Genomic DNA, 22,525 nt, shown 5'->3' with positions numbered 1-22,525 from the left:
GACACTGTTCAGGGCACATCCAAACATTAGGATTCCCCAGGAAACATTGGAGAGACTATGTCTCTCAGCTGGCCTGGGAAGCCCTCAGGTTCTCCCCTGAGGAGCTGGACGAAGCAGCTGGGGAGTGGGAAGTTTGTGTTTCTCTGCTTAGGCTGCTGACCCTGCGACCCAATAAGTGAAAGAAGATGTATGGATGGATGGATGGATGGATGGATGGCATAAAAATAGAAATGTCTCTGGAGGTGATGGCAGCAAGCAAATGTCAAAGTATTTGGTCCTAAGGAAGTATTATCCGTGCAGTCCAATTTCATGTGTGACTGAATATGAAGCTTGTAGCCTGCTAATCCCTACTGCTGTTCCTTTTTGTTTAAGGTCTAAACTGCAGCCTAGTTTCTCCCTAAAAGACCAATGTTCCCAGTGGCCAGTTTATTACCCTCTTTTCCTGACTCACAGTGAATAATTTACCTGAGAAATGGCTATTTAGTTCCAAGGGAATGTTATTAACAAATTTTAACACAGGGGGGTGGCATGGCTTGAAGGTAGGAGTGGCCGTCTGGCAGACGAAGGGTTGCTGGTTCGATCCTCACTGGGATAGGCTCCAGCCCCCCCACGACCCTTAATGGATAAGCAATAAAGATGCTTGTCCTAGATGTTTATCTACAGGAAGCAATGTCTGGTCCCTAAAAGTGAGATTTTATCATGATTTGTTTTTGCACCTTTTTTTTTTTGGACTCAATTTTGATTTTTAGCTTATTAACTAATCCGAAAAAGCTGTGTTGAACTTCATAGAAACATGAAAATTACTGATTGTCAGAGGCAATGTCCGCCAGATGAGTTTTCAAGTTTTCATGTTCAACTTCTGCAAGGTAGCCTAAAACAGCGGTTCATGATCCTAACATTGACGGTTCGTCTTACACCATGTTCATTTTGATCGGTCACGAGGCATTCGTGATAGTCGGGGTCCAAACATTGGTTTTTCCACCTGAAAATGCTGCACGTGCACCTTTAAAAAAAAAAAAAAAAAAAGAGAACAAAAAGGCTGAGCGGCTTCTTTCACTGCATTCACTTCAGAGTCTCTGACCCTGATCTCACAAATCCTGAAAGGGAACTTCGAGTTCATGTGTAACCTGGGTTCTCTGTTTAGGATAACAGGCTGACGTGTGGCTATTTTGAATACCGTGACTCATGGCACATGCGCTTTTGCAAGTATACATAGGGGTGCAACAATATAAGGCTACCTGTGTATGGAATATATAGGTAATGTTAGCACGTGAAATCCCCTGAAACTTACTCTCACCAACATTGGTCGTCAGGCAAATTTAAGAGAAATATGTAAAGAAAGCATTCGGAGCAGGTTTCGACAACATAACTAGGATACTCAGTGATATCGGACGATGGCGATAGAGGCAACGTGAAGGATGGATACAACAGAGCAGATGAGGCGAGTGTCAGCAAGTCGCATGGCGGATTAAGACAAAATTTAGGAGCATTGGAAGACAAAAGTGAGGGAAAAGCTCATCAGTTTGGGGAGTTAAAGATTCACTGTCACAACTCATTCAAACATGATTGCACTTTTTTTGGGGGGCAAATTTGAAGGATTTTTTTTTTTTTCCCAGTTTTTATCAATTTATCAATGAACCTTTTCAAATGTAATACTTCAAACGATATATCAAAATATGTACGGGAACCCCCCCCCCCCCCCCAAAAAAAGTGGTATAAATAAAACCTTGCAATGCATTTTTTTTTTTCCTATGGTAACATCCTACACAATAACTCTAAATCAGCCAGGTTTGTTGACCAAGGCAGAGACATCCATGACATCATTCTATCATCCGCGTAACTCAACAATCCATAATAGACAAATTGAAGTCAGACACTTCCCGGGTGTAATAAGGTCAGTCAGTGTGTTATACATAGGGCAGTTTATTGAACTTGTAAATGTGTTATGTGTCATTGTGTATGACCTTTGTTTTTCTACACTCACAAAACCATAAAAGTTTCCACATTTATAATAATAATTTGCTGCTTCAACATTACATTCAAAGCTGTAAATTGTTATAGCTACATTTTGTTAAAAACACAGTATTTACATGAATTGCGATACACAAATTTGATATTTGGCATACTTACATTAATCTCATTTTATAATTTACAGGCTCTCAGGTACTGATTAATGTGAATATTTAATCTCAAAAATTCACAACAAATCAAAGCATAAATCAACTATTAAGACGAAAATGAAACATATAAACGATACTGAAGCCACCCCCCCCCTCCACATCCTCTCAAAAAAATGAATTAAAGATGGATATTTTGTGCCAAAATGTCATCTATTGTACAAAGCGGTGTTAAATCTGTCCGTCACAGAACACTTCTACTTCACAATGCGGCTGAACTGGGTAACTCATTCTCAGTGCAGTCAACTCACAACCATATATTCTTTTCAAACAGAAAGTTAAAGTCAACTGTACAAACATTTGATTAGTTTCTGAACATTTTTTTCTCTCCAATCGAACCTGATATTTTAGGGTTACTGCAAATGACGGAACCCTGTCCCATTTTGTGGTGTGGACCGTTCTTAATGACAGCTACTTAGTCATGTTGATGCGAAATCTTTTTGTGCTTGTTTTGAGTTGCATCTGATCAGCAGATTGCTGCATTTTGAATATATCTTAAAATCAAGGTAAACACTGTTTAAAATCTCAAATCTCTCAAAATGTTTGCGCGGATGAACATTTCTCAACCTTCTTTGTTTCAGTTCCTTTATAGCACGTTGTACATTTTCCTTTGGCACAATACTTGTTAACCCACCCCCACCCACCCCCACCCAAAAGATCTGCATCATGTTGATCATGTCGGAGGAGGGTGTGTTCACATAAAAGGCAATGGTCAATGAAAAAGCTGCAGGCTCCAAAGCGTACGTCTACATTTGTATTTGGTCCAGATTCACAATGTCTTTGTTGAAGAGATAAATTCTTGTGTGAATGCTGATTTTAAAAACACTTGAAAGAAAAGGGCACTGTATTGGATTGTTCAATAGGCAATTTACCTCTGACATAAAAGTCAAGTGTGGTTAAGCAACCTTAAAAAGCGTTTAATATCGAGATCGTGAGTGGAGACGGCAGGTTTAAAATGCAAGCAATCGAGGAAAATTAGTTGTTCGCCACTTTCGAGAGACTTAATTGTACCACCATTGCACGTGTGGATATGACAATGAGAACACACCTTTGTCTACTACACTTGACTGAATGCATACTCTTCTTCTAGCACCTTTTTAGGAGTACAATGTACAAATGTACAGAGTTGATAAAAAAAAAAAAAAAAAAACGTGCAAGATTCACGGATAAAAGACTGTTTCCAATACTTAAGGCAAAAACATTTCTCATATATATACCAATATACATATATTTGAGATTATTACAGCTATCAAAACTGCCTAACATGTTCTGGTAAACAAATGTTTTGACAGATTTGTGGTTGTATGTACTAGAGCTAAAAGTGCAGAATGACCAAGTCAATGCCTCTAGTAAATATTTGACAGTTTTTAACTGCCTGTCAATATATAGGTTTGTGTCTTTTATTGGAGTGTAGGTCTGGAATGCCAAGATCACAAAAAACAAGGGAGTGTGCAGTAGAAAAGTGCAAAATATGCCAGTGTGTTTCTTCCATGAGGCTTGGCCCTTGACTCCTACCAGCACCTATAGCTGGGACACCTTCCTGGGCAGAGGCCTTGGTCTGGGGACACGGGGGTCCGAGGTTCCTTCCAGCTTCATGCTGCCTGTGCGGAGCTGGTGAGGTTTGGGTGGCAAGGCTGGGGGATCCGTCTGTGGGGGGATGGAGAGACTGTGGGGCAGTGGTACAGGCCTGCGAGGGTTGTTCCTCTCATATACGCTGTAAGGGGGCGGTGTCTTGTTCTCTCTGCGGATGGGCTCATCAGAGCTGCTGGAGACAGAGTTTGGCATGGTTGTTGGGGGAGGCAGAGGGTGAGGTGGGTGGTCACCTATCGGTAACTCAGTGCCGGAGGCCTCGGACACACTGCAGCGACTAAGGGAGGAGATGCCACTACTGTAGCTGCCAGAGAGGACGGGGGAGTTGGAGACCAGGCTGGCAGACTGGCACTCAGTGGGAGAAGGGGTGAAGGGCGGCACTGTGGTCTGGGGGGGGGGAAAGAATGACAGAAAATCATCACTTCTCTTCTCTTATCTAAATCTAATGTGCTTGTCATTGTATAAAGCAGTGGCTTACAACCTTTAGGCATAATTTAATAATTACGAACAACTCAAGAGCTCCAGCAAATCTTGCTTTTGCGGAAAAACAGTGCTTTAACCTTTTGCTTCACTTAAATGTGTCAGATGTATTCCGCATCTCACTGTGGCATGACTTGGTGTAGTTACAGATGCAGAGCACACTTCTATCAGAGGAGAAATAGACTCACTCAGGCAAAGATGGCCATAAATGCAAAGTATTACTGTTTCTCAGGTTTGGAACAGTTTGCTGCGTTTCTATACAGTCGACTGAACACCTTGAAAGACAATCCTAGAAATTAGAATGTCACCTTCATTTGAGCATCGTAGCCTATATGAGTAACAGCTAATCTAAGGGGGGTATGGGGTGACGTGGCTCGGGGGGTGGAGTGGCGCTCTAGATAGCGAGAGAGATCAGGTTAGCTCGATCCCTGGATCCTCAAGAGATCGTACTGAACCTCAGATGTTTAGTTTGAAATCTGAGAAGTTGTCTTGAGAAACGATTTGGAAAAGGGCATTTCAAAAGATACTTGGCAGGTGATTGGATGAACCAAGGCAAGGATTTTCGAGCCAGATCAATGAAGTGACGTAGAAGCTGAAGTTAGTCGGTGGCAGTGTTACATCTTTTCCACGCGCTTCAGAATTGTTCTTTGCTCTTTAAAAATGAAATGCTCTCTCATTCAGTTATAACTGATGCTAAAGTAACATCTAAGTCAACCTTTTCAGGAACCAACATTGTTGTCTTGGATGACGTTAGCTGTTACAACAACAACAACAACAACAAAAAAACCCACTGTGGTTTGGACAAAAACGCGTAACTTTACAGCAAATGCATGCAAGAAATGCTCTTGTCAGGCTTAATAGGCCCTTTTAGGAGTCCAGAGATTTGAATGGAGTCTATTAAGGCCCAACCTCTCAAGCATGAAAACCCCAATGTACACTTAAAAAAAAAAAAAAAAAAAAAAGACATGACATATGATGTTTTTATTGAGTATTTTAGGCTTAAAAATAGAGTGGACCAGCGACGGCTAACATACCACCACTGTTCTGCTGCTTCCAACTTGTTTGCTGATGCAGCCGTATAGCAACAATGAATACTTGATAAAAGGGGAGAGTCGGTGAACAGATTGATGGGCCAGGTTTTTCCACTCCATCAACTGGGCCTGTGCACCCAGACGAAAAAACACAATATGCTGCACTTCCCCCCCTTGAAAATCTCATCCCTCATCAAAACGTTTTTCTAAGCAATTACACCATAGTGCCATTATATCTGCCGGATCTTAATTGGTTCTAGCGGAGTGTACAATTGATCAGCGAGGTTGTTCATAAAACACCAAATGTATCCATTTGACACACATGACTGTACAAACCTTTCACGTTCGGGTCGCGTATGATAAGAGTCGGTATATTTAGCACAATGCTTCCAAGAGGCTTAAACTCCTGCAACCAGCTGGACTTAATTAAGTCTGGTACTTACTATGAAGTCTTCAAACGGAAGAGGTGTGTGTGTGTCCACGTGAATGCCCATGCGACGGCACGTACAAGGGTTGCACAATGTGACGTTCGCTAATTATTGCAAGGTATTGCATGCGCATTATTTGCATCCCCAGTCGAGCAATGTCAGAGGTGAATGACCTCAACAACTCCCGCTACACCGGTTGGTTGTTTTTTTTTTTTTTAGTGTGTGGCTTACCATCCCGTAAGTTCTTGGAATACCGTTACACTCAAGATGAGATGGGTTCGATCATTTCAGAACGATGATAATTCATGTTGGTTTTTGTTGGTTTTTTTTCATATCACAACATATACCATAAATCCCCCCGCCCCCCCCCCCAAAAAAAAATCACAGGAAAAAAAGTCCAAGATGTCAGTAATACTGTGTCTACTAATCATTTGTAGGTAATTATCAATGATGTGTGGATACATACTGGATGACAGAAAAAGGTTGTTGTTGTTGTTTTTTTTAAAAAGCACAGATTAGAACAGGAGTAGAGCAGTACAGCCAGCACACAGGAGCCAAACACACGTTGTTGAGAAATCAAAGAAAAATTAGTGGAAAGGCCAGAACGAGACAATGAAAGACAAGCCACCGAGGGTCTCCCTAAATTTGCAGAAACTTGAATGCTGACATCTTTAGGTAGCAATTCCCTGCCTTTGCTGGTAGTATCAAGGAAAACAAAAGAAAGCAGTAATGATACTTGGAATACTTAAAGTCTCTATTCCATAGAATGTAGTATTTACAACGATTTACTTAGTTTGGAAGTTGACTTATAGCTTAAAAGAAAAGCCTAGATTCATGATCGCAGACGTAACTAGGGTCACTCCTCCACAGCAGCTTTAAGGCGGCGGCTTAAGCGGTCGCGATGGAAAAAGAAAGGCTGGAAATGCAGTTCTCATGTTGTTGAGGATGGATTCTCGCAGTGATGTTTTCAAACACCTGTAGAAATCCAAAGCGGAGCTTTTTTCGTAGACGAACTGCTTGTTGCCCCATTTAATGGTTGCCGACCTTATCGTCTCACCACATATTGGAATTAATTCAATTTGGTCACAATCAATCTTTTTGATCCTCCAAACATCAGAAAATGTGAAAAATAGCAACCAGACCCTTGACCCAGTTTTCCACAAAGAAGCGACTGCTAAATATCATTTTACCTCTCAAGGTGAATAACGGTCCCAGGGGTGTTTGGTCTTGTAATGGGCCCCTGGCTGCACTTTGAAATGTGTGTGTGTGTGTGTGTTCTGTGTGTTCATGTGCAAGATAGTGGGGTCTACTGGAGGTCTGCTGATGAGCCATCCCTGGCTGTGTAGTGATGGGCAGCTTGCTACTTCGCTCCAGGCTCCTTCCATCGCCATGGCAATCAAAGGCAATGCACACAACCACTGCAACATGCAGTGTACGCACGCATGCACACTCACGCACGCTCACACGCACGCATGACTTCACAAAGCATGCTGAGTGCCAGGCTGTCACTCACACTTTGGTCGTGAGCTGTTCTCTCACTCTTTTCTTTCCACCTCACACACGTACGCGCGCACACACACACACACACACACACACACACACACAACCATCTTTGGTAGTTGTCAAATGTGAGAAGACATCACACCCGCAACAATCCTGGAAACTTTGCACTGTTGCTTGTGGTGAGAACAAAAATGATATCAGTTCGCGGGAGACTGGCTTCTGCTCACCACAGTTTCAAAGCAACTTCTTTTCACTCAGATTAAGAGCTCAGTGAGCGATTAGTTAACTTTCCCTGGACCACGTTTACTTATGGAGGCCGGTCTCCTAAGAGGCTTGTTGGAAATTAATCAGAGCTCAGAGGCAAAGCAAGAGAAATCAGTTTCTCTGCAGATAAATATGAAAACAGAGGGTCAAAGAGCTGTGGGCTGCGGAAGAAAACATTCAAAAAAGGGAGAAAACCGTAAATTAATTTGTTACATTCAGGAACTTGTGATGTTGGATTAATCCATTTCACTTCGGCAACGTCTGCTAATATTGAATCAAACGAAGTGGAAAAACATTGGCATCTTCCACCCGTAAAACCAATGCCCCCCAGCCAGTATGGTTTTGTGTTCTTTTTGGCTGGGTTATGAAACTAGAAACCAGCAGCTTTGGTGCTTGGTACAGCCTTGACTTGACAGACTAGCATAAAGACTCAAGATATTGGCAGTGCACGGTAAAGGCCAGAGGCAATAACTAAGCAAACCCCGGCTCTCTCTGGAAAAGAAGAAATAAACTTCAACCACAAGTGAGTGACAGAAACAGAACCAACCTTCTGTGGCGATCTGGATGTGGGGACAGGCGACTGCGACCTCATGTTTTTAGCTGAAGAGCCTGCTGACAGCCAGATGAAAGAGAGAGACAGACAGAGAGAGACAAGAAGGGCAAATTCAAATTGGAGGGTTATTTTCTCCCATTCACCACCATGACACAACATGAGTCATGCAAACACACAGACACAGAGTTGAGTGGGCCAGTGGCTTAAAGCATGAATGAATCAAATAATTGCTGATGTTCTGCAGGTCCTTCAGGCTGCCTCAGACTGTTTCTACATATAACAGCTGTTTGTGCCCCATGCGAAGAGGGGGGAAAAAACAAAAACAAAAAACAAAAAAACCTCAATCTGTTTACTACATCGCTGGGCAGTGAATTCCATCACAAAACAGCAAGTCAATCTGTTGCATCAGCAAATAAATAAATCACTGAGTTTAAGTTGATGGTGGTGAAAATGGTTGTTCAAGTGTAGTAATATGCATTTCAAGAGGACTGAAGGAAAAAACACCCAAAAAATGTGTCTCTTGAGCTCACGAGGACGTTTTCTACAAGCTAAATCACGTCTTTGTGACTCAAGAATGCAGAAAGAGCCAGGTACATATATATATATATATATATATATATATATATATATATATATATATATATATATATATATATATATATATATATATATATTTTTAAGCTTGCAGCTTTTGGCAACTTCCAGTTCAAACAGCAAAACATTCCAAAAATTGAACCGGAGGGTTTATTTCGTTGCTGTGGCCATTGTTAGCAAGCAGTCATCATTAGCTTCAAGTTCTTTAAGTACAGAGAGAGTAGCGCGAGAGGGGAAAAAAAATGTCTTCCAGAAGTCAAGGTACCTCTATTTTAATACGTGGAAAGCAAAAATGTAAAGAGGTGAACTGGTACTTTAAGTTACAAATGCCATAGTCAGGATATAAGAGCATTTCAAGCCAGTCAGTAGCGAAACGTAAGTGGACGATGTAGCAAGCAGTAGCTGAGAGCCTCAGATGGAAGCACAGGAAGAAAAAGAGCACCCAGGTGTCAGTAGTCTGAGCAGAAAATTAGTCACAAATTTTCATCCGAGGATGATTCTCTGAAATCCGCCATTTACCTGAATACGGTGGCCTAGGAGGTACAGGAGGGCATAACAATTTGCCAGAGTCAGAGAAGGATGGGGCGCCCTCTTTGACACTGTCTAGACTCCAGCTACTGGGTGTGGCTCTCACTTAAGGTGCACAGAAACATCACAAATCACTCAGTCCATCATGGGAATATATGGAGAACACAATGACAACACAACGTGGAATCGTGCACATTTGCGCTGAATGAAGTGACACAGTGTACACATGATGAAATTATGAGCACGTTGTGGATGACATGAAAAAAAAAATGACAGCGAAGCCTTTTTCACGTCAACGTTTGTATAAGGAAGGGTGTCAAACGGAGCAGCTTCTTGCATGTCGCTGCGAGTTACACCGTGTTTGATGCGAAAATCACCGGGCTAAAAACCGCACAGACAAGGCCTCGGCAATGACAATAATTTAAAACTCCCAAGTTTGAATGATGACGTGCTGTATCACACCGGCTGCGGCTGTGCTGGGGAATACGAAAAAAGCGCGTTTAGGGAATGGAGTCCCCAAAGAAAATGGCTGTCTGACGGGCAGGTAGGGCGCAAAAAAAAAAAAAAATTCAAAGGAACCGAATTTAGCGCGCTGTGGCACCGGGGGGTTGGTCTGTCTCATTTTGAAATTAAGAGGGTTCATAATCAGAACGCAAACAATGGCGCAGTCACTAGAGACTTAATTCTTCATATATGTGTTACGGGTGTGACAGTAATCAAACCAATCAGAGTGCCACGTCTCATTACCTTGAAAGCCCACGTTGTGCGAGGACTTGGAGTATTGCTATTGCATTTCAACTGGGGAGGAAAGAGCACTTCTCATCTGATGAAGGGGATGTCCTTGGGCACCAGGTAATATGTTTATGAGAGGAAGCAGCAGGCATCCACTGAAGCCATCGGACATGAAGCGGGCCAGGGAAGGAGTGTTTCCATGGTTTTTTTGGCATCAACAGAACCACATACTGTAGAGAAGCTGCGCATCTGCTCATTTGATTAACGTGACCTTTAAATCGCACTTCACACGTAACACCATCGACCAAAGACCAGCCTCTTTTTGTTGTCTGCGGCGCAAAAGATTTCTGAAATTCTAAAATAGCAAGGCGCCATGGTTGCGCCATGGTTGCGCCGGGCCATACCTTGTTCAATTAATGGAGCACCTGCTAATAGAGATGGAGTCAAAATTCATTCGGTAGTTTAAAGGGTGAGGGCGGTTGGTGTGAAAACGTGGTTTTGGCTCGAAACTCGCAAGCAAGCAAACAAGCCAGTAGGGTCACGTGTACGTTTTTGTAATGTTTATGCATCAAGTTGGGTCGTACGGATTATTTAAGATAGACTTTTACGACCTGATTTCATAAACCACTTTCTAAATAAAGACGAGATCAGGTTAAAATTGACTGCGCGTATTATTTTGATGAATCACTGAGGTTGAGGGGGTGTGATACATTAACATGCAGTCGGAATCGTATTGTTATTTTTGACAGCATTTTTGATTATACTTGCCGTACCCAAGAGAATATCAACCAGCAAAAAGTGCAACCTTAGTCAATGCTGCGCTTTTCTACGGTATTTGGCGTGAACGCAGGATGAATGTACACGATACTTTATATCAGGAGCACACTGTGAGTAAACGTCCACATTTCAACTCGAACGATACTACTTTTGTTAATTATCTCTCAGGACTGTCCTGTTAAGTCTGTCCTTGTCATTATATAGGTCGCATTTAATCAGACTGTTACTTTTAAGAAGCTACTTCAAGTTAAGGGGCTTCTTCGCGTGGAGCAACATTATCATAAACCATCGTTTAAATCAAAGATAGGGTTTGTTCCTCTTTTGGAACGCACGGTGAGGTGGCATGAACAGTGGTGACGGGCTAATGCGGCTGGGTTTCATTATTAAGTGACCGACTGGAAACAAAAAAAGCCTTTATCTAAAAAGAATTTCTAATTTGGAGCATATGACGTCAATTCCTCCACATTTAGTGTTGTTATTTCCAGCGCGTGAAAGTGTCAGCTTACACATTGTGGCAGTTCACCCCCTTTCCCGTGTGTGCGTGTCCGTGTGAGACACGAGGAAGGTAACGCATCCACGCTCCTCTCTCTTTAGTTTAAGGTGTCGCTTCTGCCTTTGTCTGTGATTATTTCACAAAGTGCTCCATTTATACAGCAGTTGGCAGGGCTCATGACAAGAACGCACCACAGCCTTTGTTTGTAGTTACACGAGCTTGAAAAATGCATCTTCCCACAACCAAATGATAAACTTCAGTAGCAGAGGGATATTTGTACATAAGGATGTTACACACATCAATTTGCAATGCAGAAATTTTACCAGGAATTCTATGAGTTGTCCCAGATGAGGGAAGAGAAAAAAGTATACCGGGAAGCACATCTGGCGAGGAGGAAAATGGGGGCAAACGTGTGTGTATCTGAAGACGTCATGCACCCTGACGCAGCTGTGAGAAGATGGATGCCTCCAGTCATTCTTAATGGGGTAAGGCACCCCCCCGACACACACACACACACACACGCACACACGCACACAGCTGGGTGTGTACATCAATGAATAACAGAGATGCTGCAAGTTATAGCACCCATGCGTTACTGCACTCCGTGGACGCATCAAATAACCGAACAAAAACCATTTTAAAATGTACACCCACACAAAGGGATTCTGCTGCGAGAATGTAATTGGAGGCAAGAGCGGGAAGCATACCTTTGTCTGGTGCTGAGAGGTTTGGGTCACTCCTTGGTAAACTGGCATCACCTATCTGATGAGGAGGGGCCCGCTGCACACAGAGTGAGTGGTTCAAGTTACAAAAACCGTGACGGAGCGGAGTTAAAGCATCACGCACGAGGACTTTTATGACTGAGCGCGTTTGCGTATGTTTGAGTAGTATGACCTGAAATAAGAAGAATATATCTTGAATAACTGTTTGAACATATAGGACTTTTGTTCATCTTTCGTCCTAAATGCACTTAAATGACACACACACACACACAAAAAAAAAAAAAATCAATTATTCCTATTCCTATCATCAATTTCCCATTAGGAGCTAACAGATACGAGCCACTGCTGTCAGACTGGAGAGAACCTCCCAACATATGCTCATCTGGACACTTGAAATGATTCTTTTGATTCAATACCACGGCACAACCACACTAACTATCCCCACCGACCGCCGCGGGAGGCAAATGGCCTTGAAAAGCAAACGCGTTATTTTGCTGTTGGAGTGTCTTTCTCACCAGGGATGAAGTGTGTGATTGCATTACGTTGTGGCCTTCAGCTACAACAAATGTTCTGGTTATTCTGGCAAACATTAATGTGTGTTTGTTGTGCCGCTTTACTTTATATTTACGAGTTATTTTCTGTTGAAATACAGCAGGGCTGTCTGACTCATGAAGGACATCAAGTATATATTTCATATATAGGACACCTGATGAGGTTTTTTTGGTTTCAATTATATTTAAATGTGTAAGTGACCGAAAAAGCTCACTGCAATCCAAGCGCCACGACACAAGTAAAAACGCCATGATTCCAATAATAAAAAAAAAAAAAAGCAAGATACAAATGCTACAGCGGAAGGGAGGAGAGTCCAGGTCTGGCTGTGTATTTTTATTTGTTTTCTGAATCCCCTCTCACAAAACAATCTGGGTGGACGATGTGTTCTCATGAATAAAGTGTGCTCCCCTCCTGCAGATTTACTTCAAGAGGACACTTGGATTTCTTTTTCAATAAACCGTCACGTTCCAAATTTCTTTATCCCCCGCGGAAACCATGATTCAGGTTTGCCTCAATGGAATGGCAAGGACCACCTCTGAGTGCGTGTTCAGGTGGCTTAAGTGTGCATCTGTATTAACCTGTGTAGGGTCCAGGGGGTTGGGAAAGATAGCGCTGACAGGTCTCTCTCTTGGAGACAGACAGGTGTTTTCTCTGGAATGCTTGTGCTTCTCCGCCATCTGTGGTGAACCTGAAAGGACGCCGTGAGATGTTAAGAGCATCAACACGAGGGGCAGAGTAGCAAGGAAGCGTTAGACTATTACCCCCCCAAATACTGGCAATCAGAAAAGACCAATCTCTTGTTCTCCCTGCAAGCCTCTCCTCCATTCTTTCAGCCTCACTAGCTCCGCAACATGATAAATGGCCTGCCCACCCTCCCCCCGCCTCTAACACCACCCCTTCCACACAGGCAGCTAAATCCCTCGCCCCCTCTGTTGGAGTACACAATCATAAGAGACATGTGCTACAACGGCACACAACAAGACAAACAAATAACCACAAATGCACAAATACTGGAGTAAAACCGCCATTTTCTCACTCATTGGATATTCGGTTCAGTCGAGATCTAGATCTTCATCCATTTGTGAACGTGACAGCACTATCATATCGGGATGAGATACCCATCGTTGGCTTTCATTCAGATAAGACCGAAGCAGCAATAATTCTCCCCAGGCTTTATGGGTAGACAGAGGCCCCTTTTATAAGGGCGTCGCCCAGGGGCAGCAGTTTGCCAGAGGGGAGTGTATATGTGTCCATAAACGTCTTCATATATCCTTGCTTTTTATGATGGGGAATGGGCAGAAAAATGGTTGCACGTTTGAGCAGATAAAAGGAGGCATTAGACATTCAGACAGTTGTAAGAAAAGGCTGGGATTCCTAGGCCGGACAGGAGATTGTACAGAGGTCCAAGAGAGATCTGAGCTGTAGTCATCCCTCAAGCTGATTCATTCAGTAGGCCCCCCCCTCCAACACACACACACACACACACACACACACACACACACACACACACACACACACACACACTCCATCTCTCTCTCTCTCCTTCTCTGGCCATTTCCTTTTTTTTATCACGAGGACACTTCATTTTATATTCACTCCATTTTCTAAATTCCTCCCACCTCCATTGTTCCTCTCCTGCTCCCTCTCCTTGTGTATCCCTAGCGGACGTTTCACCCCGCTGCTAACCTCATCAGACAGGACGCCGTGGTGGCTTAAGAGAACATTAAGTCAGTGAAAGGTCACAGGTTCGGTCCCTTTGTTCAGTGTGTCCAGCTGATCCTCTTGTCCATTTCCTTAATGTGAGTCACTCCGGACTGAAATACCAGCTAAAAGCCGAGAGTATGCTGAATCGTAAAAAAGTGCCGGTCTCACCTCTGGCACTGGAAGGGGCTGAGCTTGTGACGTTAGGCGAGGCAGAGTGGTTGGAGCTGAGGCTTGAGGTAGAAGGACTGGGCTGAAAGAGGATGACAGTGATAACAACACGCTTATTACTATCGTGACCCAGAGCACTACCTTGAATACAGTATCAAGAAGTCCAGTTGAACCTAGTCACAGCGTTTTCTTTCTCAAAGAACCACTACCGAGCACAACTTTAGGCTTGCTCCCGTGCGGTTTGCCTTTCTTGTTGGCCTTCATTTTAGTCTTACGTTTAATGAAAAAAAAAAGAAAAAAAGGCTCGATTAGAAAAAAACCACGGCCATAAATCCCTCAACCAAAAACTTGCTAAATTATTATAATCAGTCAATGTATACGACCACAAATCCTTACCCGGGGGCATTCGTGTAAGGGATTACGAGGGAATTTTTTTGCTTTCTTTTGTTTTATAAGTGGAACTTCTAAAGCCCCCAGCCAATGTGAAAAATGACCAGAGATTTGGTAGTGCGTTACCTCCCTGATAACCTAGATCTCAAGAGTAAAAGCTACGACGTTCAAAAGTAATATCATAATAGGTCCGGTGAGCTTCCCAGCCTCTCACAATCTTCCTACTGCACGTTACTTCCAGCCATGCCAGATGCAGTAAACAGCTTCCCAGGAGTTGTCGGCTGATTTCTCAATTGGCCGAATCTAGTTTAGATCACTGCATAACTCCTGGGCAGACCACGCAGAGTCGTGTGTCCTTTTTTGAAATAGTCATGACGATTTTAGTGGCAAGACAACATTCCAAACAACAACGATCGAGAGAGACGGAGGGGTCAAAGAGAGAAGTGAGGGCGGGAGAGAGCACTGCAATTACATTGTTATATCTCAGTGAAGCAAGAGGACAAATGTTGCAATATGGATGACAAAGTGAGTTTACCTGCATGTTGAAAACTTCATCCGAGCTCTCTGACTGCCCTGTGATGTTACTGACTTCATTGGACGCCTGAGATGACAGAGAGGATGAGGAGTAGCGGTTCACCGCAGGGTAGCTGAGGAGACTGGGGGATGAGAAAAAGACAGAAAGAGATGGTTATGATTGCTTTCATGGAAGTGAAAGAGGTTAGACCATTGTATTTCTTTTGCTCGGAGAGGTTCTGACTCACCACAAATTCAGGGAGAGCCAAGGAAAGACGGATAGAGAGACAAACAGACGGATAAATAGGCAGAAAATGTCAGATTAGATGAAGATAATAAATGCAACAATCACAGCATTTCATCAAGCATTTGTCTGCCGCAGGCAAAAGTTTTAAAGAAAGGTGAGAGAAGACACACACACACACACACACACACACACACACACACACACACACACACACACACACACACACACACACACACACACACACACACACACACACACAAAAAGACAGTCATTTTTAACCAAAGACGATTTTGTGTGGCCAGACTACAAAAAAAAGAAATCAAAATGTCTCAAGGAGATGTGTGAGCATCTGTGTCCTCTGGGATCAAACTCTAGAGGCAGAATGTCGCAGGTAGACAGAGTGGCAGGGTCACTGAGCACATCAAGACACACACACACACACACACACACACACACACACACACACACACACACACACACACACTGTGCCCACTGGCGCGGCAGCAGACACATGCGGGTGGGTGCCAACCAAGCTGCTCCCACCATCTATTGCATTGTATGCTCAGATGGAGCCACACTGGTAAAGAACGAGAGAAAGAGGACAGCAAAAGCACGAAGCCCGGCATTTGAGGTGAAGTGAGGACAAAAAAAAGAAAGAAAGAAGAAAAAAAAAACGAAGGGAGAGGTCTGCAGTGAAGGGCACCGCAGCAAGGAATGGCAAAGGATACTTAGACTAGGTACTGAGAATTTAAAAGTCCTGGGACTAAAAAAACAAAACAAAAATGACATTACAAATGAGAAAGACATAGTCGTACAGATAAAGCCTTGACCTATTCCTCAGTAAAAAGAAAAACAAATATTTGAAAAAAAAAGATTTTCACCTTCGTCTGGCAACCCCTCGACCTCCTTCCGGGCTAATGATGTTGGGCACAGAGTTCCTGCATGTACGCGGGCTTCCGTTGGTGAAGTGCACTGGGCTTGCTCGCACGTAAGCCGGAAACTCCTATTTGTTTTTCATACGAAACATAATTGTAACACATCTTCACGCCAGCATTACTTTTGTAAGAAAATCTACATAAATGGAGAGAAAAATCCTCATCTATGAGGATTTAAGGGTCCGGACACAGCAGTCCCGCTCGGCATGCGCTCCTATATCTGGTCTCCCGTTTGTAATTTGAGGTAACTGACGTACAGCACGGGTTTTCATCGTAGCAATGAATGATTTATTTTCATCAACGGGAATAACTTTTGCTTCAATTTGAACCTTAAAGGCACAGATTCTTGAGGTAGTCAGGACTTTGACCTACCTGTATGCCCAGGCTGGACTTCATCAAATGAAACTGGTCCACTAACTTCTTGTGGAGAGGCCTCATGTCCTGGGGAACAAATTTCTCGTGCACAGCAAGGCCATATTCGAGGATATGTGCCTGCATGACAAAACATTCCTTATGTCTCTGGAGTGCAGTATTTAAAAACAACAACAACAACAACAACAACACATGCATTTGGAAGTAAAATAATTCCATTAAATAAAGAATGTGATAAAATATAATAAAACGACTTTTTTTTCCCCCCATATTTCCAGTCTACGATTAATTTGAAGTCTCAGTCTCCTGGCTTTGAAGTTACTGACAAAAGAAAAGCTAATTTTTCCAATACGGGAGGGAAACAAGCAAACAATGAATTCTGCACGAAAGAATTAATGTTAAGTATAGGTGGCGATAAAAAGACGTGCTTGTTCGCAGGTCAGATCCCTGGGTCAGGTGACACAGAAGCTATTCAAATGAAATATGTTCACGTTAGTGTTGTACACTGGCAACTCCAGACCCTTTGCGTGTACGTTCTGGAGCTTTTGGCGACATCGTAGTCTTGACCAACAGACCGAGACAACTCCAAAACAAGTGGATTTTAAGCTGATTCAATGGCGAAGGAGGAGAGGTTTATATTTACAGAGTGTTGCCATGAAAAGATGACACTGATAAAAAGAAAAACAAAACAAGCTCAGTTTTAATCTTCCATTACAAACCTGCTCAAACATGAGTTCTCTCAGGCGTCCGATCTTCTCCCCGTCTTCTGGATGATTCATCATGTAGTCCTTCACAAAAAAGGCCTGGACAGAGACACAAAGAACAACATCTATTGTGCATAAACTGGGAGCTGAAGCAGGTTTTTTTAGCACTGCGGTGTTACCTGGCTCCCTGCTGGGCCGACACAGGGAATTAGTGTCCACGCATTTTTGTTGTATCCCTAAATACACGTTTATGAGCAAACTGACAAAGGAAGAAAACAAACGAGCTTCCCACACGAACGATGAATAAACCTGCTGTGTGGGGTTTTTGCGCTGTGATATTAATATCAAGTGCGAGGACTAGAATGAAAGTGCGCAATGTCTAAAAATGGAAAAAAAAAAAGAAGAAAAAAAATCGTGCCAAATGGATGTTAGTGAATTCAAAGGACTGATTTGACTTTGATTCCATTCTTGTCACCGCTTCCTGTTTCACATTGTTTCTCTTCAGAAAAAAATCATACTTCTTGATTATGGCTCACGGGCTGTCTTGTCTTTCCCCAGACATTCTTTTCAAAGTGCGTCACAAAGCAAAGACAAATTAGAGAGTCTGCTCTGAATGAGGATTACTGTTTATGTCAAATTCATACATTTAACACAAGGTCCTTGCTGTTTACAGTGCCATCAACACTTGCAACGTGTCTACAGATTATGGTAAATCCTTTTCAATGTGCGTCGGCCTGCACAAAGAGGAGACAGTGAGCCGATGAAAGCCCTGTCTCACAATCTGCTTTGAAATCTGTCGACGAAGGAAAAAAAAAATAAAAAAGACTGAAAGGTTAAGGGGATCACAAAAAAAGATGGCTCCTCTTCCAAGGATACGACTGTCAATCTACAAAGAGCAAGATGACAGTTAAAGAGAAAGGATGCCTGTTGTACACAAGACACAGATACTATCAATAAATGTATGTGACTGGCTTGCAGACTAGGACTGAGCGTCACCAAAAAAATTGCCCATTATATTTGTAATAATGAGTAGGTCTATAGAAGAGAGCGACACAAATTGAACTGGTTCTTTTTGCCTTATTTTCAAGGGTTAGGATCTAATGTTTTATTTTGCTATGTCGCCGTGATAGATATTCTCTCACATGACTATTTCAGTAGAATCATTCACCCACCAAGGGATTGTACTTCCACGTTTTCATGCCAAACTGGAACCACATTTAGTGCTTGGTGGCTTTTCATTTTGAAGCCTGATCATTATTATTCCACACAAACATCCGGAGATGGGGTTCCTTGTCAAGTCATAGAACACTCAAATAATATACTAGTATACAAGATCCTTTCATATAACTGTCAAAAAAATGTCATCGCATGATCTGACTCAGATGATCTTTGATATGATGAAATTGTGGCCGTCTAGCAAACGAAGGGTTGCTGGTTCAATCCTCACTTCCCCTGACTACCACGTCGAAGTATCCTTGAGCAAGATACCGAGCCCCGAATTGCTCCTGATGGCCCTGGGACAGACTAGCGACCGGTTTGGGGTGTACCCAGCCTCTCACCCAGTGTCAGCTGGGATAGGCTCCAGCCCCAGACCCTTAACGGATACGAGGTATAGAAAATGAATGGATGGATGATGGAAATTCCAATTATAGAAGGAACACTGAGGGGATGGGAAATAAATCAAGACAGCATTCCCCTAAAGGGTTTCGACTCAAACTAAAGCAATGAATTTGAATATTAAAAATGACAATTTTGCCTTCATTTGTAGCTCTGCAAACCTCTGCAGCTGTCAATTGGTATTACACCAAGAAATTAACAGGTTTGTTGTGTGCTCTGTGGGGATATTGTGTGAAATTCTCTAAGAAAAATGAGTGTTGAGATCAGTCACAGTGTGTTTGCAGAAGAAATTGTCCCATTTCACAGAAGACTCATGCTAGATCGTGGTAATAAAAATAGAAGATATGTCACTTTCTCTTGCGTGTTATGTGATAAAAGTTGGAAATTGGTGAAGGAAGTTAGTGGTCAATATATCTAATAAAACCCATTTATGGATACATAAAGGTATCGCATTCATGAGGCATCGAAAGTAAAAGGCTGGTCAATCGGGTGCTGTGAGTCATTTACTGTACATGCTATCATTTGCCTCAACGAAGTAGTAGTAGTCAGGGTGGAAAGCACTTTAATCACCGTTACCTCTGTGCACCTGTGCATTGGCACTCTCGGTGGAAATGGTAGTTGCTATGCGACACGGAGGAAATCACTGAACCCACTGTTGTTGAGGGTGAAAACCATGTATCTATTTAGTTTCCTCAACTGTGAGGCTCCTTGACCTGTAACTCAATAGAGTGATGCTTTCTTGTCAAGGTCAAAATTAACTTTTTTTTTTTTTAATCTCAGACAGGAAAATCTGGGTGGTCTACGTGCAAAAAAACAGCCGTCTGAACCCCCCCCATATACACACACACACACATATATATATATACATACATACACACATACATATACATATATATATACATGTATATGTGTGTATATATATGTGTGTGTGTATACATGTGTATATATATGTGTACGTGTATATGTATATATATGTGTATATATGTGTATATGTATATATATGTGTATATATGTATACATGTGCTTTCTTGTCAAGGTCAAAATTAACTTCTTTTTTTAATCTCAGACAGGAAAATCTCAGTGGTCTATGTGCAAAAAAACAGCCATCTGAACCCCCCACCCCCATATATACACACAAATATATATATACATACATATGTATACATACACACACATATATACATATATACACACATATATATACACACACACACATACATACATACATATGTATATATACGTATATATATATATACATACATATGTATATATATATACATATGTATACACACACACATATATATACGTATATATATACATATATATATACATACATATATATATACACACACACATATATATATATATATATATATATATATATATATATATATATATATATATATACATACATACATATATACACATATATATAGCGAAGGGATGAAGAAATTTGACATATTTGACTTTAACATGAAGGAGCAGGTTACTACCTCAACCTGTCGTGCAAATTCTCTATAGTAGTATTCTCAATACTCCCCTACATCCACTAGGAGGCACTAAAGACTATCGATCCATCCATCCATTTTCTATACCGCTTATCTGTTAAGGATCACAGGGAGGGCTGGAGACTATCCCAGCTGACTTCGGGTGAGAGGCGGCGTACACCCTGGAAAGATCCTGATTATGACTGTTACATCAGGCTAACTTCCTGTTGCCAGTTGGTGTCGCAGCAACTACCACCTTAAATTCAGTGAGTGCATAACTTTAGACTGGGACTTTACCAAATTTCATTGAGTTCATATTCATATTGCATTCCAAGTTTGAAGAAATTCCTTCGAGGCCTTCCTGGGATGTAGCTTTTATGTGAAGTGACAGCCCTTTTACCCTTTGACCGCTACTTTTTTCCAGTTCATCCGTGAGTCCCCATGGACATTTGTGCCAAATTTGAAATTAAACATCCCTCAAGGCATTCCTGAGACATTGCATGAACGAGAATGGGATGGGCAGACAGACAACCCAAAAAACATCATTCATCTGGTCCAAAGCTATCCCTGACACAGACGGCAAAAAAACAAAAAAAACTAAAAAAAACTATGCTGAGGTCATGGCATCAGTGGACTTTCTTGTGGAATTTTTGAGGGTGTGTCTTTCTGTCTTTCATAAGTTTAGAAAATATGCAACAGGGGCTACTTTATTTAAATCATGGGGTCCTGTTGAGGCACACCCAAGAATAAGACCAATGGTGAAGTTTCAGAGTTTCTGAGCATTTGTGGAACCTCAAAAATACAAATATAAAAAATAAATACTTGTTTTTATTAAATCATATTTGAGTCTCCAAATATTACAGTGTTAACATGTCTTTTTAGCTCTTTCAGTAAATTCTATGGCAGTTTCAGAAAAACTCTTCTCTTATTCATCCAGCCATTATTATTCCTCCATCTCCCTCCTCCTTCAGCCATTTTTTTTTATTTGACCCCTCCTCCCCAAATCTGTCCTTTCATCCATTCGTCCATCGGCCAAGTACAGCCATCCATTCACCCATTCATGTCACAACCATCCTAATTTTCCTGCTCTCCGCTCATTCCACTCATCTGTTTGTTCGGTCAAGCCTTCACCCATGCATCTTTCCATCTGTTCAACCGCTCCTCCCTTGGCAGAACAGCCTTCGTTGATCCGTCTCTCTGCTTTAACTCACCTTCATGCATCATTAGGCAATCCATATATCATCACTCCAGTCCTGCCCAGTCTCTAAAAACCCTCCAACCCCATCTTCCATCTATCCATCCATACCTCTTGGTAGCGGGCCAGCCCCCCATTGACAGCAGCATCAATGACCCCGTTGAGGCACATGGTGAGGGGGTTGATGTTCTGCATCTGCCGGCTCTGACACTGAGTAATCAGTGTCCGTAGCTGTAAGTTCTTGTTCTCGATCACCTCGATGGCATTCTCCAGTGGGCTTACCTCCACCTGTAAAGCACAACATGTGGAGGATATGCAGGGTTCAATATATAAAAATAAACATTCCACGCAACGCAGTCTCTCTGAACGTGTGTGTATTCTTATCAACAGAAACTCTCACGTGAGCGTTTAAGACTAACACTTCTTTTCTGTTAACTTCACTTCTGTTCGGTAGAATTATTATCATCATAAGCAAATGGCGAAGAAGCAAAAAACAAAACAAAAAACAACAAAAAAAACATCAGTACGTCCTGAAAAAAAAGCTGTAAATGAAGTAACGACTTGACTTTCCAGTTTCAAAAGCTAAACAGGAAATGACTTGTTTTTCTACATGAAGAAATACAGTGCAACCTTAGTGTTCACTTGATGTTTTCCCTTTTGCAGTTTGTTAAAAGTGACTCCTTTGGACTTTGTTTAGCCCTCCACCCTCTCACAAAGTCCCATATTGTTTCAAAAGATAAAGAAATTACGATAAACCACCTCCTGGAAA

General features: G+C 42.1%; 1 protein-coding gene across 4 annotated transcripts in view; it reads right to left on the bottom strand.

Annotated features, from left to right (window-relative positions):
- Positions 1-1,922: 1,922 nt before the first annotated feature.
- Positions 1,923-22,525, bottom strand: part of dock4b (dedicator of cytokinesis 4b) — a 129,633-nt gene continuing 109,030 nt past the window's right edge. For 2 of the 4 annotated variants that reach the window (XM_086202281.1, XM_086202283.1), the window contains 11 exons: positions 21,868-22,044; positions 17,473-17,556; positions 16,754-16,873; positions 16,328-16,449; positions 15,222-15,342; positions 14,297-14,378; positions 13,003-13,112; positions 11,858-11,930; positions 9,140-9,253; positions 8,021-8,085; positions 1,923-4,154 (listed from right to left, as the gene is read on the bottom strand). In XM_086202281.1, the coding sequence (XP_086058407.1) occupies positions 3,699-4,154; positions 8,021-8,085; positions 9,140-9,253; positions 11,858-11,930; positions 13,003-13,112; positions 14,297-14,378; positions 15,222-15,342; positions 16,328-16,449; positions 16,754-16,873; positions 17,473-17,556; positions 21,868-22,044 (1,524 nt within the window). In that variant the 3' untranslated portion in view covers positions 1,923-3,698. The remainder of the gene's footprint in view (positions 4,155-8,020; positions 8,086-9,139; positions 9,254-11,857; positions 11,931-13,002; positions 13,113-14,296; positions 14,379-15,221; positions 15,343-16,327; positions 16,450-16,753; positions 16,874-17,472; positions 17,557-21,867; positions 22,045-22,525) is intronic. The other 2 variants (XM_086202282.1, XM_086202284.1) reach the window with 1 other exon arrangement.

The sequence above is a fragment of the Aulostomus chinensis genome, chromosome 4 (genome assembly GCF_037954235.1).
Source record: "Aulostomus chinensis isolate RoL2024-O1b breed Wild chromosome 4, RoL_Achi_v1.0, whole genome shotgun sequence".
Taxonomy (NCBI): domain Eukaryota; kingdom Metazoa; phylum Chordata; class Actinopteri; order Syngnathiformes; family Aulostomidae; genus Aulostomus; species Aulostomus chinensis.
The sequence above is the reverse complement of the archived record's forward strand: the minus strand, read 5'-3'. Positions and strand labels throughout refer to the sequence as shown.